The 13,804-nt window shown below is 40.2% G+C and overlaps 1 protein-coding gene across 1 annotated transcript in view; it reads left to right on the top strand.

The window, feature by feature from the left end:
• Positions 1 to 13,804, top strand: part of DNAH6 (dynein axonemal heavy chain 6) — a 192,235-nt gene that overhangs the window by 123,920 nt on the left and 54,511 nt on the right. The window contains exons 58-62 of the mRNA XM_072115444.1: positions 716 to 783; positions 1,188 to 1,368; positions 2,138 to 2,317; positions 5,586 to 5,819; positions 7,951 to 8,086. Coding sequence (XP_071971545.1) covers positions 716 to 783; positions 1,188 to 1,368; positions 2,138 to 2,317; positions 5,586 to 5,819; positions 7,951 to 8,086 — 799 coding nt within the window. The remainder of the gene's footprint in view (positions 1 to 715; positions 784 to 1,187; positions 1,369 to 2,137; positions 2,318 to 5,585; positions 5,820 to 7,950; positions 8,087 to 13,804) is intronic.

Genomic DNA, 13,804 nt, shown 5'->3' with positions numbered 1-13,804 from the left:
ACCGTGGTCCGGACAGGACCGGGTAAGTAAATCTGCCCCATTGTGTTGGTAAAGGCCTCAGAATATGCAATTAGTGCACAAGCCATGGTATCAAAACAAACAAAAAGATTAACTTGGCTAACAATTCCCGCTTATGGTTGTGGAGATTAAAGCACAACATGAATGTGCATGAATGTGTTGTAATAAATAAATTGTGAACTACACTCCATAACAAGACAATCTTGTCAGTGACAATCAAGTTACTACTCTTAGAGATCTCTGAATCATGACTGGGATCAGCTCATTGTGATGGCTACTGAACGAATTGTGACTGTACAACAGCAGATTCTGTGATTCTGTGATTTGATGATAGTCAAATGAAATATGTGTCTGGAAATAGTGTATATCAGTGTTCTTGGTTCCCTTTGTCAAATCAGCACATAATATTATTGTGACATTTTGTCATAGTGCCTGGAGATGGTAAAGCTAGTAAAAATGCAGCATACAAGACATTTAATGAGCAATAACCATGTAATTCCTTATGTACATACACTATACTATTGATTTTTTCAATTTGTTGTAAGGTTAGATATACATTGATTCATTTTAGTGTTTTAACAGTGTTAAAAGGGTTTTTCTAACTGCTTGTGTCATTAAAACTAAACAAACAAAAGTTTTGGCTTTGACTACTATACTGTTTTAGTTGTTGTTATCCTTATCTGTCTTTGTTGTCTAGGTATGCATCAAAGTGACTATAATTAATTTCACTGTGACCAGATCTGGCCTCGAGGATCAACTGCTCAGGTTAGATTTGTCTGTTCATCCTCTAAACGTGCAGAACAAGGGCAGTGTATTTTTATAAACTCAAGATGTTTTCTAAAAAATAAGAATGTTGTACTGAACGATATTGAAAGTTCTGGGTAAATGATATTTAAACTGACATTGGACAAGATTTGGGGGTAATTTCCTTAAATAACAAAGTCCACCACTTCTGTACCCTGCTGTCTTTATTTACTCAGCTGCAGCGACAAAATGTGACTTTTGCAACCAAACACAACTCCTATTCTGCAGTTTGAGTTTTCACATTTCTCCCCCTTGGCTTGATGTCATCTCATTGTGGACAACCTTTGAATCGTATTTGAAAATCATGTTTTTTCAATTGTCCAGGAGTTGATTTTTTACTAATTCTTTTCTACATCTTTTTTTAGTGATGTTGTAAGAATTGAGAGACCAGATCTTGAGGAGCAAAGAAACCAACTTATTATTAGAATAAATTCTGATAAGAACCAACTGAAAGCAATTGAAGAACGAATTTTAAAGTTGCTGTTTACCTCAGAAGGAAATATCCTTGATAATGAGGAACTTATCAATACACTGCAAGAGTCCAAGGTCAGCAATATCCCCATCTATTAACTTGTACTACTGTTTATTTTTAACAATAATAATCATTTATGGAATTGGTGCACCAGTGGTCTTGTTTGAGGAATGTGTACAAAATGTCCACTGTACTTTTTGTTCAACTCTTGCATAGCTCCTATAGGGAATCTTACAGTAGTTTTGAGCATTGAAAGTGGAGACCGCATTAGGTATTGGCCCTGAACACAGCACAGACCCCCCCCCCCTGTGATGAGTCACTGCTATGGTTGGCTAACCATACCTAACCCATAGGCCAGAGATAGTGATACCTAACACTATCTCTGGCCTATTAGTAGATCCGGAAGTGATCTCCACCAGGTCAGTCCAGTTTAGAGCAGGTCTGACATTGCAGAGATTTCAGCTTTAGTCTCGCTGATTTTTCGGCAGAGACTATAGTAAATATTGCAGGCTAGAATGTTGAAACTCTCAACCACCTTCTATCCGTCCCGCTTTCTGCCCCATCATGTTTAAAGTGCTGTGCAGGGCAGAATACCAACAAAACTGGTGACTTGGTGCAGAAACAGGACTTCCTAATCAGTTTACATGCATAGTAGGTTTGCATTGTGTTGAGTATTTGTGACAAATTTTGTCACTCATGCCTGTTTAACTGAAAGTAAAATTAACGTTCTGTTTTTCAGGTTGTGTTATTTTTTTCATGTATTAGTGACAATTATAAGACTTTAGCATTATATTATATGTGCAAATGATTTCTTTCAAGTCACTTATTCCCCAACCATTCCAGATAACTTCAGGAGCTATTAAAACTAGACTAGAAGAAGCTGAAGCTACAGAACAAAAGATAAACACAGCTCGAGAGAAGTATAGGACAGTTGCCACCCAGGGATCTGTCATCTACTTTGTTATTGCAAGTCTCTCTGAAATAGATCCAATGTATCAATTCTCATTGAAGTACTTCAAACAAGTAAGTTAAATATTCATTTCAATTTCTGCATATAGCATTCCTCATTGAGGCTTTTATCCATAACAGTATTACTACACCTATCTGTTTTTACCCTTGGGATAGAAATGTCTATTAAAGATGAAAAGTAAGACACAGATTGATGTATTGGTTGCGTGTGTATTATTTATAATAAAGGTCTTATTATATTATAAAGTAAAGGTCTTCTCCGAGGTCAAATTAATATATTCAGTGTTCCATTTCTCAGTATGCGGTTCTGGTTCCAAGACTGAATGTAGATAACCTTTAGAACCTATTCATTTTAATGGGGAAAAATCAGAACAAATAATTGGAAAAAGTATTTTGCTATTTCAAGTTCAAGTTCTTTACTTGTATTGATATTACAGGACATGAGCCGATGCAGCTGATTGGTTCTGTATTGCAATTTTGAATCCTAGAATGTCTAAAGAAAATATTCACTTGCTACTCTTTCCAGCAAATGAATTCCAGAGCTACAGTTGTGGCCTGTTACTGTGTCCACTTCCAATCAAAGTAACTTAGAATGTCATGAATTGGAACTTCATACTGTTTCTACTCTCTTATCCTGTCCTTTTAATACTAACAGGTTATCTTTCTAGTGTGTGAAGACAAGAAGGTTGCCATGGAAAATCTCATCAGATTATATGTATAACCTACATTCAAAATGTTGTTAAATATGTCCAAACAAACCAATATTTTATTTGTCTCCCTAAAATAGCAAAGATGAAACCACTTGTCTAGCATGTTGCCCTTACATATCTTCTTTATGCCACTACACATAAATACTTTGTCTTATTGTTGCAAAAGTATTAAAAGTAAGTAATGTATGCCAAAAACTAAAAACATTCAAAACAATAGTTGAATTTCTGTATATTTTCATCAGCCCCCGAAACAGATGACTTGATGTGGTAGTGTCATTGTAGTTAAGGGTAAAAAAAACCTTGTTTAAGCCCAACATACAAGACCTACAGTGTTGATCCAGAGAAAGGCAAGAAAACCCTACAAATCCCTACAATATGGCAGTTGGAATAACTCCCTGGATCAACAGCAACCGCTGCATTAGCCAAATGTTTTTTCCCTATAACCTTGCTGAAATGCAATGGGCTACATTTATCGAAAGTAGTGCAAACTGCATATAGTGTGGAGTGTGCCAAATTCATCAAAATTGGCAAACTGTTTTCTTGAATCTGGCGTCCCCTGCACTGCTCTGTAAGAGTACACCATTTTTTTGAGTGCACTTTGTTCATGCGGAAGAATTGTGGTGCATAAAGATTTGTGGTGCACGTCAGTAATAAATGTGGCGCAAACACAATTTTTCGGAAACATTGCAGCCGTGACACAAAACTGGCGCAGACACTTTATAAGTATATGTGTAAGCAGTTTCCACTTTATTTTCAGTGGAAAGTCAGAAAGAAAACTAGTGCAAACCTAATAAATGTGGGCCAATGTCTTCTTTTGGGGGGAGGTTAAAGAGATCTCAATAAAAACAGACATTTCCTGAGTTTGTAGTGTGGCTTTAGTTCGAGAAAGAGGGTTGCAGGATTATAGACTCATCCATAGTCATCTCATTGGGAGATGGGGTGCATTTCTAAAAGTAAACCTGATTAATTGTAAAAAAAAAAAATTGTGAGAAAATAATCATGCAACACCAAAATCCTCTTTATGGCAATACTTATATGTTTTATTTTAAAAATACAATGCAATTCTATGGCGGGGCCCACACACAAGTATAAACATGTAGAGTAACATAAAATATCTGAAATCTTTATATAAAATACATACTCAATAAAACACAGAGGTATTAAACCGATTGCGTTATGATCAGTCACCTTCATATAAAGCTTTGTGTATATTCTCAATAATGAAAATAAAAGTCACCTGGATATGCATATACGTTTTTAGCAGCAAAAGTCACTTACATATGCATATAAGTATTAGCAGCAAAGGTCGGTCCTGATATGTGTTTTCAATATGAAGCTATTCCAATATGTTTGTTCAGTAAGAGTCAATCCTAATGAGCTGCTAAAAGTGCTTCTATAATAGATCCCAAAGAAAGGAAATTATGTTCATACAATAACACTCTCTGTAGTTATATGTAGATCTTTTTAAACCGCAAGGCGGGTTAGAAAAGCTGCGGTGTGGTACCACTAGGTCGTTCCTCAGGCGTGACTTGTCTGCAGTGGCGGCCAAGGTAGAAGTACAGAGACGGAAGACAATCTCGTGGTCGAAGTCCAGGCACAAGGTCAGGGCTGGCGGCAGAGGTGCAACGTCAGAGCACACAGCATGCAGGACATCAGCACGGGGGAACACTGGTACACGGGAACGCGGAGGAGCTCAGGTAACACAGGAACACAGAGGAGGTCAGGTAACACTGGAACACGATGGAGGTCAGGTACACAGGAGACACAGGAACGCAGAAGACACAGGAACGCAGGAATCGCAGGCAAATGGCAGAATAGCTTTCTCTCAGGCTGTGAGATCCGGCAAGGGCTTGTTGGAAGAGGCCGGATCATATAGAATTGGTGAAATGGCCAGTGCCAATTATTGGCATGCTGGCCCTATAAATCCTAGCGAGCCAGCGCGCCCTAGAAGACGGGGATGCACGCGCGGAGCTGTGGAGGAAGCCGCTGGAGCCGGGGAAGGTAAGTGCAGCTTGCCCTCGAACCCAGGAGAGGCACGGGGGCACCCGCGGGAGAACCCGTGACATCCTATTCCTCGTTGGCACTTGCAATCGAGGCTTGGTATCCGGTGGATGGAATCGAGGCTTGGGTTCTTCGCACATGCGCTGTCGAGATCTTGGCGGTCTGCTGGTTGTTGTAGTCTTTTGGTTTGAGTGGTTTGTATAGTTCCTATAAATGTTGCAGAGATTTCTATTGTATAGGTTATTGGTTATAGGCTTTATATTGTTAGTCTTTGGGATCACAAGACCATAAATCTTGGATGCTCTTCTGTGGGAAAACTAACATAAAGTAACAATAAAATAAAGCAAAATAAAATAAGAACAAAACTGATTTTTTCCTGGTCTCTACTAAGTGTATATGAGCGTAAAGTTAAAGATAGATGAATCTATCAAGGTAGTTGTCTGGTTATTCTCTAGTGTTTTCTTTCTTTGTGTTGGATTACCGGATTCTTCAAATCTCTGTGTTCTTAAAAACGTGATCTGTTGTGTATATATCTCTGTGAATGGTGAAATTGTGGTATGTACTGGTGGTAATTGTTCTGGTGCCTATTTAATGCTGAACTTTCTTTGCAGCTATTTAACACAACAATTGAGACTGCTGAGAAGAGTAACAATCTTGATATTCGGCTAGAAACCCTGCTCAGCCAAACTCTTTTCTCATCATACACCAATGTTTCACGAGGCCTCTTTGAACAGCACAAGCTTATCTACAGTTTTATGCTCTGCATCGAGATCATGCGACAGAAAGGAGAAATCACTGACTCTGAATGGAATTTCTTCCTCCGAGGGGCTGCAGGCTTAGATAAGGTGGGATCTCTATGCTTTTAGTGCAGATTAATCTGGATGTATTTTTATCTCAATAGCCGGAATAAAAAAACTATAGCCTAAAGGCTGAAAGGGTTCATGTAAATACAGCGATAAGCTTAATCTTGCACATCAAACTATTAACCCATAATGAGACCATTTTACAATTTGTTTTGGAATGTTCTGGCTGTGCATGATCACAGAAAACCATCAGCTGTAAAGTAATATCTCTTTTTTGGATTTGATTTATAAAAAATCACAATAGATTTCAACCATTTCATAGTTTATGAAATAAGGATTGACACTCCAGCATCTGCAACTTAATAGATAGTTTATTTATGTTTTTTGGTAGGAACATACTTATATGCAGCTCTAGAAGCAGGATAAAGCTAATCTATTTAAAGGGAATGTGTCACCAGAAAATAATTTAAGTTAGTGTTGTGTACTTTTGGTATTCTTTAAATAATTTCACTTTTATTCCTAAAATCTGGTGGCCTATGTTAAATGATAATTTGACTAAAATGAATAGTTATACGTTACGTCTGCCATACAAGCATTTTCCATTTCTATTTAGGGATATACCGTATTTTTCGGACTATAAGACGCACTGGACCATAAGACGCACCTAGGTTTTAGAGGAGGAAAAATAAGAAAAATGTTTTTTCCCAAAATAGTATGCTAAAATATTTTATAAAGTGACAGTAAAGTAACTGGGCAGTGCAGCCTAGTTTTGTCTTTGGAGAGGGGCAGGGGCGAGCAGCCTATCTAGATAGAATTATGCTGCCACGTAGTCAGGGGGTCTCAAGAGTTACCAGGGCTGTATAGGTATGAGTATATGTGACACTGGTCACAAGAGCTTACAATCAATGAGGAAGAGGACACAGGAGATGACAGTGCTTGCACAATGGCCACAAGAGCTTACAATCTATGAGGAGGAGCGGACACAGGAGGTGACAGTGCTTGTACAATGGACACAGGAGCTTACAATCTATGAGGAGGATGGGCACTGGCGGTGACAATGCTTGTACAATGGCCACAAGAGCTTACAATCTATGAGGAGGAAGAGGACACAGGAGATGACAGTGCTTGTACAATGGCCACAAGAGCTTACAATCTATGAGGAGGAGGAGGCCACAGGGATGACAGTGCTTGTACAATGGCCACAAGAGCTTACAATCTATGAGGAGGAGGAGGCCACAGGGGATGACAGTGCTTGTACAATGGCCACAAGAGCTTACAATCTATGAGGAGGATGAGAGGACACAGGACTTGTACAATGGCCACAAGAGCTGACAATCTATGAGGAGGAGGACACAGGAGATGACAGTGCTTGTACAATGGTCCCCAGAGCTTACAATCTATGAGGAGGGGGACACAGGAGGTGACAGTCCTTGTACAATGGCCACAAGAGCTTACAATCTATGAGGAGGAGGAGGACACAGGAGATGACAGTGCTTGTACAATGCTCACAAGAGCTTACAATCTACCAGGGGGACAGCAGCCACTACATACCAGGCAACAAGTGGTTAAGACTGTGAGAGCAGAGACCGGGGGAAGGGAGCACTAATCACTTATCTGATCCTGTGCTGGGAGAGAAGTTACAGGTCAGACACTGCAGCGCTGTACAGGCTCGGCTCCTCTTCACACAGTGCGGCAGCCTTCATCTTCTGTTTTCACTCTGAGCCTCCCGGGCTACTTACAAGCCGAGTGGGGATTGGCCAGACAGAGTCAGTGATTTTCTCCTCCCCCCTCTCTCTCCACTGCTGCCATAATGATCATTTATATCGGTGCCCTGAGGACGGCAGAGCGCAGGGGTGCTGCTATCCATTCCCTCCAGCAGTGGAGGGCTGAGGAGAGGAGAGGAGCGCAGCGGCACTGAGTACAGCCGCTGCGCTTCACTGTGAAGGGCTGCGCTTACTGCCAGCATCGGCTGGCAGAGCGCAGCCAGGTGCCCTCCATTCCCTCCTGCAAAGGCTACATCCGGACTATAAGACGCACCACTGTTTTTTCCCCATTTTCTGGGGAAAAAAAGTGCGTCTTATAGTCCAGAAAATACGGTAATTATTGTGCAATTATAATATTAGTTATAGTTATAATAACACATGATAATTGTGCTATTTTCTGTTTTTATTAGGAGCGTCCAAACAAGCCAAATGTTCCCTGGCTTTACGATGTTCTTTGGAATAGCTGTTGTGACCTAGAAGAGATACTTCCATGTTTCAAAGGATTAAAAGCAGATATATTATCAGCTCCTATTGTTATCCATTTAGGTCAGTGTGACAACATATTATTAAAACTAAATACAATAAATTGTGATAAATTTATAAATTGTGAACCAGATATATTGGTGTATGTTAAGATAAGGAGAACAGGACAGATACCTATAAAACTGACTATTTGTGTGGCAAGAAAGCATTAAAGAGGGATTATTAACATGTAACCCATGACAGTAATAGTATTTTTCAGTATATTTAGACAGGTTTGTGCTTTGTGAGGTTTGGACTCTAAAGTGGCTTATAACAATCCTCATCAGTTGATAGGAGTCCTGTAGCTGCTTTGTGCTGTTAGTTGGGGTCTTCTGATTTTCACATGACGATTTTCGCAATGATGGTCTGTTCTAAGAACTTAATGTAAATCCTATCTCTATGAACCTAAATATTCTGCATAGATTATATGTTTAAATGAATTATAGGATTTTAGTAAATATTATTTAAAGTGTGATTAAGCTTTTGGAGATGGGGAGCAACATTATTTCCGGGCGCTCACATGAAAAAAGGAAAAAATTGTGCTTAGGCTCACCCACCTTGTTTGATTATCGCTTGATCCATGTCCAAGGCAGATCAATGCAACAGAAAAAGAAGAAATCGTCCGAACCAGCTCAATGTAGATTAAAAATATCCAAAATATATTTATTCCATAACAAAGATATAAAACAGTGATATCACTTCAGCAAAAATGGGTGATGCTTTTTGGAAATTGCCATCAGGCTCTCCTTACCTTTAGAAAAAGTTTAGTGTTATGGAACCTATATAGGAAATGTAACGCCTTTGGAAGCTAGACTGTGGGAATGAGCAAAAGAAAAAGGGGGTGTATTGAAAAGTCATGTTGGTATGTATTAAATGATATTAAAAATATTAATTATATGATAATCTCAAAGTGGTGCATGAATGTATAAAGATAGAATGCAATATGGCAACATCATTTTAAGAAATATAGGCATTATAGACATGTCATTTTTGTAATTCATGCCTTGTGGATAGTGTGTTTCCAGGAGGATTATCCAATAGGCTTCTCTAATTTGTCATTTTTTAATATGATTACCCCCTCGTCTGTCCGGTATAATGTGTTCTATAGCAGTAACTCGAGCAAGTATATTATGTTCATAGATTCACAGTGTTAAACGTTCTGCCTCCTTCACCTTATACAACCAATTTACATCTCACTTCAAAGTTGATTTTTTGGATGGGGCCACCACACTAGACCGTGAAAGAAATGAGAAAGTAGAAGGTATTACACTGCCTCACAATATACTAGGTACTACAGGTACCCTTTAAGAACAAACCTATCTTGTATGTAAGCTGGGGACTGCCTGTAATTCTTGTGGAAGAATTAGTTGGGGGTACACTCAGTAGGACTGTCTTCGATTTGGTGCAACAGATATAGAACCCTCCTGTAGACAATACCTCAAAAGCCCTTTCAACAGGTTATTTGTCATATAGATGTGAAGAGGAAGAGTTATAATAAGTGCCTCTGGTAAAACTGTTCTAGTTGCCCATGGAAACCAATTAGAGTTCAAGTTTTATTTTATAAAGCTGTGGGAAAATGAAAGCTGGACTCTGATTGGTTGCCATGAGAGCAGACACTTATAATAAATTTACCTAGAAATGTTGAATCATTTCTTTGATGAGCACAAGGTGCTATAGTACAGCACTTGGAAACAGTAACATATTTAAATAGAACCTGTCAGCTAGATTTCACATATCAGGTTAATGACATACTGCTTCAGATCTAATTAAACACAAACACAAAAAGTATTTGACTAAGATATCTGCTGGTTTGCGAGAAATGACAATTAGAAAAGGTACCTGTCTCTATTCAACTTCTGCAGTCGGAGTCATGTGGGTGTGTTTTCAGTGGTGACTCCATGGTCCTGGCTGCTGCTTGAGATGCCCACCTCACCTGACATAAATACTTTTTCCAACAGATATCTTAGTCAAATTCATGTTTGTGTTGTTTATAATGGGACCTGCCATTGGTCTTATATGTAATATCCTGCTGACAGGTTCCCTTTAAGCAATAAAGTTACACATCCATGAAAACCAGATATTTCCTATCATATCCGTTAAGAGTAGACACACTAACCCTTATTGTGATTATCATACTTGTATGTCTCTAGAGAAGCAATAGCGCTATTCCACTTCCAATCAGCCTAATTGGATTTTGTCCTTTATTAAACAGAAACAAAACGTAAATGACAGCGTAACACTGCAATTGTCTTGAGACAAAACATTATCATTTTATATATTTTAATGCTAGTGATATCTTGATATCTTTATATCCTTCACAGAATTAAGTAATGAGATGAGATTCACATAATTATTTTGGTCTTCCATTGGGAGGAAAAAGAAAATTAATCAGGATCAAAAGGAGAAAAATGACAATAAGATCCTGTCTTTTGTTGACGGGAAGGTTGTTTTTGTAAAAGTCCCATACAGCTGGGGTTGAGGGTCTCAAACCTCTTAAATTCTTCACCATCACCAGCAGCACCCTTCAGCCTAATTAATATACAGTAAAGAAGCATCCTGTCACACACAGGGGTGTGGGAGAGTCTCTTAGGGAAGAGTCTGTGGACCCTCTGGACCACCACGTGGATTGGTATCAGAGCCGCGGTGCAGCCAAGGTAACAGATGCAGGAAACAGTTCAAGCCTGGGATGACAGCAGGGACACGGGAGAACTCTGGTAACAGTCCGTGCATGGGATGACAGCAGGGACACAGGGGAACTCTGCTAAAAAGTCCGAACCTGGGATGACAGCAGGAACACAGGGGAATACTGGTAACGTTGGTACGGTCTGAAGACACCTCTGGGCTGGAACCCTGGAAGGCACAACAGGAGCACAGGATGGCAGGAGCACAGGATGGCAGGAACACAGGAAAACTGGAAGTTACTGCTAGGCAGAAACAGATCACAGGAACGGACCACAGGGACAGACCACAGGATACACAGGAACGGCAGGAACTCAGGATGGCAGGACCTCAGGATGACCACCGGGATACAGGACCGCCACAGGTACACAGGATCACTACAGGAATACAGGACTGCCACAGGAATATACAGCAACATGGAGGAACAAAGGAAACACTGGGAACCCAGGAACACGAAGGAACATTGGAGTACAGATACACTGAGGAATCATGGCAACGCTGGAACACAGAGCAACACTTGGAACCACAGGAGGGTTTTCACTTCAGGGGAAATTGCTTGAAGATCCAACGGGGAGTGATGGGAGCTGCCGGGTTATATGGAAACCCGGATGTGACCAATGCCAATCAGGTGAACGCTGGGCTTTTAAGTCTTGAGGAGCTGGCGCATGCATACCCTAGGAGTGGGAGCGTGGGTGCCCTAGGAATGGGAGCGCGCGGCCTAGCAGGAGCACAGTCAGGAGCGTAGAGAGGTGAGTCCGCGGCAGCGGCAGTGGGGACCGCGGCACCGAGAGGGGCATGGGTGTGCCCTCGATCCACCACATGGATCACAGGGACACCTGTGACACATCCCCACCCTCATTAATTAAAACATTGTATGGCAGCATGCCCCTCATTAATAGATATATCAAAACAGAAGCACTTCGAAGTCTCATTAAGTAACACTCAGTACAGCAGCACCCTTCTCCTTATTCTATTTTAATACAGCAGCACCTGTCACTGATTCAGCTCTAGTACTGTTTTCCCAGTTATCTTAATTAACTGTTGATCTTTTCAGGTACCCACAATCTGCCGCTGGAGGCACCTCCAGGCCTGGTTGTTACTACACCCACTGCAACTTTATTGTTATCTTCCTGTTTATCAATAATAACTTATTCTTGCCTTCCTGTGAGCCGGCTTGTGTTTATAGATTAAATAAGTGTCAACCTGATTGACTTCACTTTAATTATGTATGATATTGTACAAATTTTTTCTGAACTGAGTGGGGTTTCCTTGTGTGAAGAGCTACTCTATGATGTGCCCTGTTCCGCCCTCCTTTCAGCTTCATTATGTTTCACTACTGATTAAAATACTGCAGTTGTACCCCTCCCCTGTCTTCTGTCTTCAAACTGAGCAGTGACTAATGCTCTATGATAACTGCCCCTCCCCCAGTTGTACACATACAGGGGCAGATTTATCAAGCTGTCTGAAAGTCAGAATATTTCTAGTTGCTCAAAGAAACCAATTACAGCTCCCCTTTAAAATATTCATGAGCACCTGTAAAATGAAAGCTGAGCTGTGATTAGTTGCCATGGGCATTCTGACTTTTAGACAGCTTGATAAATCTGCCCCACAGTTTCTAGATGTCCAACAACTTGTGTAGAAGGTTGAGAACCATCACAGGACTTCTACGTTGAAGATAAAATGAGATCCTATACCCAACAAGGATTGAAGTAATAAGAGTTCGGAGGAAGAGGTGATTATCTCCATGCAACCCCAGTGTCCGATAGACACCATGTTGCTTGCTACTGCCGATAGCGTCAGGGGACTGAGCACAGAAACGCCATGCCCAGAGGATCTGCCCAGTGAGGCATTTTTTTAAGCAAATGCAAAACACATGTCATTTGCATGCTGAGCCACAATTCCCTGAAACAAAGGTAAAGTCTAAATAATCTCAGCACCAGGTATATCAGGCACCTGCAAACAAAACATGAGCCCTTTTCAGGGCAGTGGCAATAACTGCATGTGTATACTAATACTGTGTTCTACAGGAGTAAGAATAACTGTGTGTGTATACCAATAGTGTCTTATAGTACAGTGAGAGTAACAACATGTTTATACCCACAGCATCTGCTATAGTGAAAATAACTATGTCTGGATACACATAGCATATTCTACCATTGTCTGTCAGCAATTTTTAACTCAACACATAACTCAAATAATTGCGGAGCATTGTCACAGCAAGGTTTTCAAATTCCTATATTATTACATTAAATTACCAAAGGTATTTTGCTAAGACCATATCAAAGAATTGCCCCTTCCCCCACGACGTCAATAAAATAAATACAATGCTCCCCGATATTAGCATAAACAGTCCACCAACAAAATTAGAAACGTGCATTTATGTGTAGGGAACTGGGAACTCTTTGTAAATAAGTGTTAGTGTTACTAAAAACAACATATTTGGTTACTATAGATGCAACTGTCTTTATTGTTGGGAGTACCAAATGTGGACAACCTAACAAAACCTAACAGTGCAAGTAGACAACATTCTCTTTATCTGGCTAGGAAAGTGATAGCAGCCCACTAGATAAGACCCCATCTGATTGGAGTATGGTTCATACCTAAAATGAAACAGCATTCCGAAATTTGAAAAGATATGAGGCAAATGGATGGATCAGGCAGGCTTCTCTCATGGGCTCTACTGCAGTTCAAAGTTGGTCTACGGTAACAAATGATGTTGGCCACATCACAGATTACTATGATGTCTTTACTACGAGGAAATACATGTTTACCATTGCTATTTTTACACAAAAAACAATCCCTCGTGTTCCTATGTCAGATGGAAATAAAAAGTTATGCCTTGTGAAAGTTAAGCATTGAGAACCTAATAAAATACTGGGGTACATTTACTTAACCGGTCACCGGATTTCACAGAAAGTGCATTGTCCGACTATAATGCACTGTGCCGTGCACCTAATATTATGAATGTGTTGCTTCCCTGCTCAGGTCAGACAGAGTTCACCATCTTTTTAGTGGTGCATCTAAATGCTTGGGCTTGCGATACAATTTGAAAGTTAAATCCCA

This window comes from Engystomops pustulosus, chromosome 1 (assembly GCF_040894005.1).
Source record: "Engystomops pustulosus chromosome 1, aEngPut4.maternal, whole genome shotgun sequence".
Classification (NCBI taxonomy): Eukaryota; Metazoa; Chordata; class Amphibia; order Anura; family Leptodactylidae; genus Engystomops; species Engystomops pustulosus.
The sequence above is the reverse complement of the archived record's forward strand: the minus strand, read 5'-3'. Positions and strand labels throughout refer to the sequence as shown.